The sequence below is a fragment of the Rutidosis leptorrhynchoides genome, chromosome 6, assembly GCF_046630445.1.
Source record: "Rutidosis leptorrhynchoides isolate AG116_Rl617_1_P2 chromosome 6, CSIRO_AGI_Rlap_v1, whole genome shotgun sequence".
Lineage (NCBI taxonomy): Eukaryota > Viridiplantae > Streptophyta > Magnoliopsida > Asterales > Asteraceae > Rutidosis > Rutidosis leptorrhynchoides.
In genome coordinates, this window is record NC_092338.1 from 176,824,011 (window position 1) to 176,825,711 (window position 1,701).

Below are 1,701 nucleotides of genomic sequence, written 5' to 3' on the forward strand. Positions count from 1 at the left end.
CTGTAAGCTCTTGTGATCTGTACATATTACACAATGTATCCCGTACAAATAATGTCTCCATAGTTTCAGGGCAAACACTACGGCAGCCATTTCTAAATCATGTACAGGATTATTTCTTTCATGAACTTTCAACTGTCGCGAGGCGTAAGCAATCACCTTGTCTCTCTGCATCAAAAAACAACCTAACCCGACGAAGGACGCATCACAATAGACCACAAAGTCATCTAAACCTTCTGGTAATGCTAACACTGGAGCCTGACACAATAACTGTTTCAAAGTCTGGAAAGCTTTTTCTTGATCATCACCCCATCGAAAGGCTATGTCTTTTCGAGTCAACTTGGTTAACGGACCCGCTATTTTCGAGAAATCTTTTATGAACCTTCGGTAGTAACCAGCTAATCCCAGAAAACTCTTAATTTCTGTCGGATTTCTTGGCGATTTCCAATTCATAACCGCATGAATCTTTGATTGATCAACTTTTATACCCTCGGCACAAATTACATGACCAAAAAATTGTACTTCTCTCAACCAGAATTCACACTTAGAAAATTTTGCAAATAACTATTCTTGTTTCAACAAATTCAACACCTGTCTTAAATGTTCAGCGTGTTTGGCCTCTGTCTTTGAATACACTAATATGTCGTCTATAAACACAATCACAAATTTATCTAGAAATGGACGACACGCTCTATTCATTAGATCCATGAAGACTGCTGGCGCGTTTGTTAACCCAAACGGCATGACCAAGAACTCATAATGACCATACCTAGTTCTAAAGGCTGTCTTCGGGATGTCAGATTCTACAACTCTAACCTGATGATACCCAGATCGTAAATCAATCTTGGAGAAGTATGAAACACCCTGTAACTGATCAAATAAATCATCTATTCTAGGCAGCGGGTACTTATTCTTTACTGTTTTCTTATTCAATTCCCGATAATCTATATACATACGCATGGTACCGTCCTTCTTTTTAACAAATAATAACGGTGCACCCCAAGGAGAAGAACTCGGTCTAATAAACCCATGATCTAATAGCTCCTGAATTTGTGACATCATCTCACGAATTTCTGACGGCGCTAAACGATACGGGGCTTTGGCAACTGGAGTGGCTCCAGGCACCAATTCAATCTTATACTCTACTTCTCTTATCGGCGGTAACCCTGGTAACTCGTCTGGAAACACTTCCGGAAACTCTAAAACTATTGGAATATCGTCTATTACTTTCTTTTCTTTCTTACCATCTACTACATAAGCTAGGAACGATTCACACCCTTTTGATAAAGATTTCCTTGCTTTCATCATTGATATCAACGGAAAACTATACCCACCCTGTTCCCCTCGGGCTATAACACGGGTTCCATCAGCTAAACGAAAGGAAATCATTTTCCTATCACACTTAATGCTAGCTTTAAGTGGCCTCAGCCAATCCATTCCTAACACTACATCAAAACTAGGAATGGGTAACACTAAACAAGTCATAGGAAATGACTTTCCTTCAATATCATTACTAGCCCAGTCACAAACGTTGTGACGGTTGTGATCTTTCCATCACCTACCTCTACTCTAATCAATTCAGGCAACACAGTAACAGGTAAATTCAACTTAGCACAACAGTCTAACGACATTAAAGACTTATTTGCACCACAATCAAACAATACACGCGCAGGTATTGAGTTGATTAAAAACGTACAAGTAATC

General features: G+C 39.3%; 1 protein-coding gene across 1 annotated transcript; it reads right to left on the reverse strand.

The window, feature by feature from the left end:
• Positions 1-561: 561 nt before the first annotated feature.
• Positions 562-1,434, reverse strand: LOC139854272 (uncharacterized). The gene is made up of 2 exons (XM_071843586.1): positions 1,011-1,434; positions 562-632 (listed from the first exon to the last, which is right to left on the reverse strand). Exons 1-2 carry the CDS (start codon positions 1,432-1,434, stop codon positions 562-564), a joined length of 495 nt encoding a protein of 164 aa, XP_071699687.1.
• Positions 1,435-1,701: the final 267 nt, after the last annotated feature.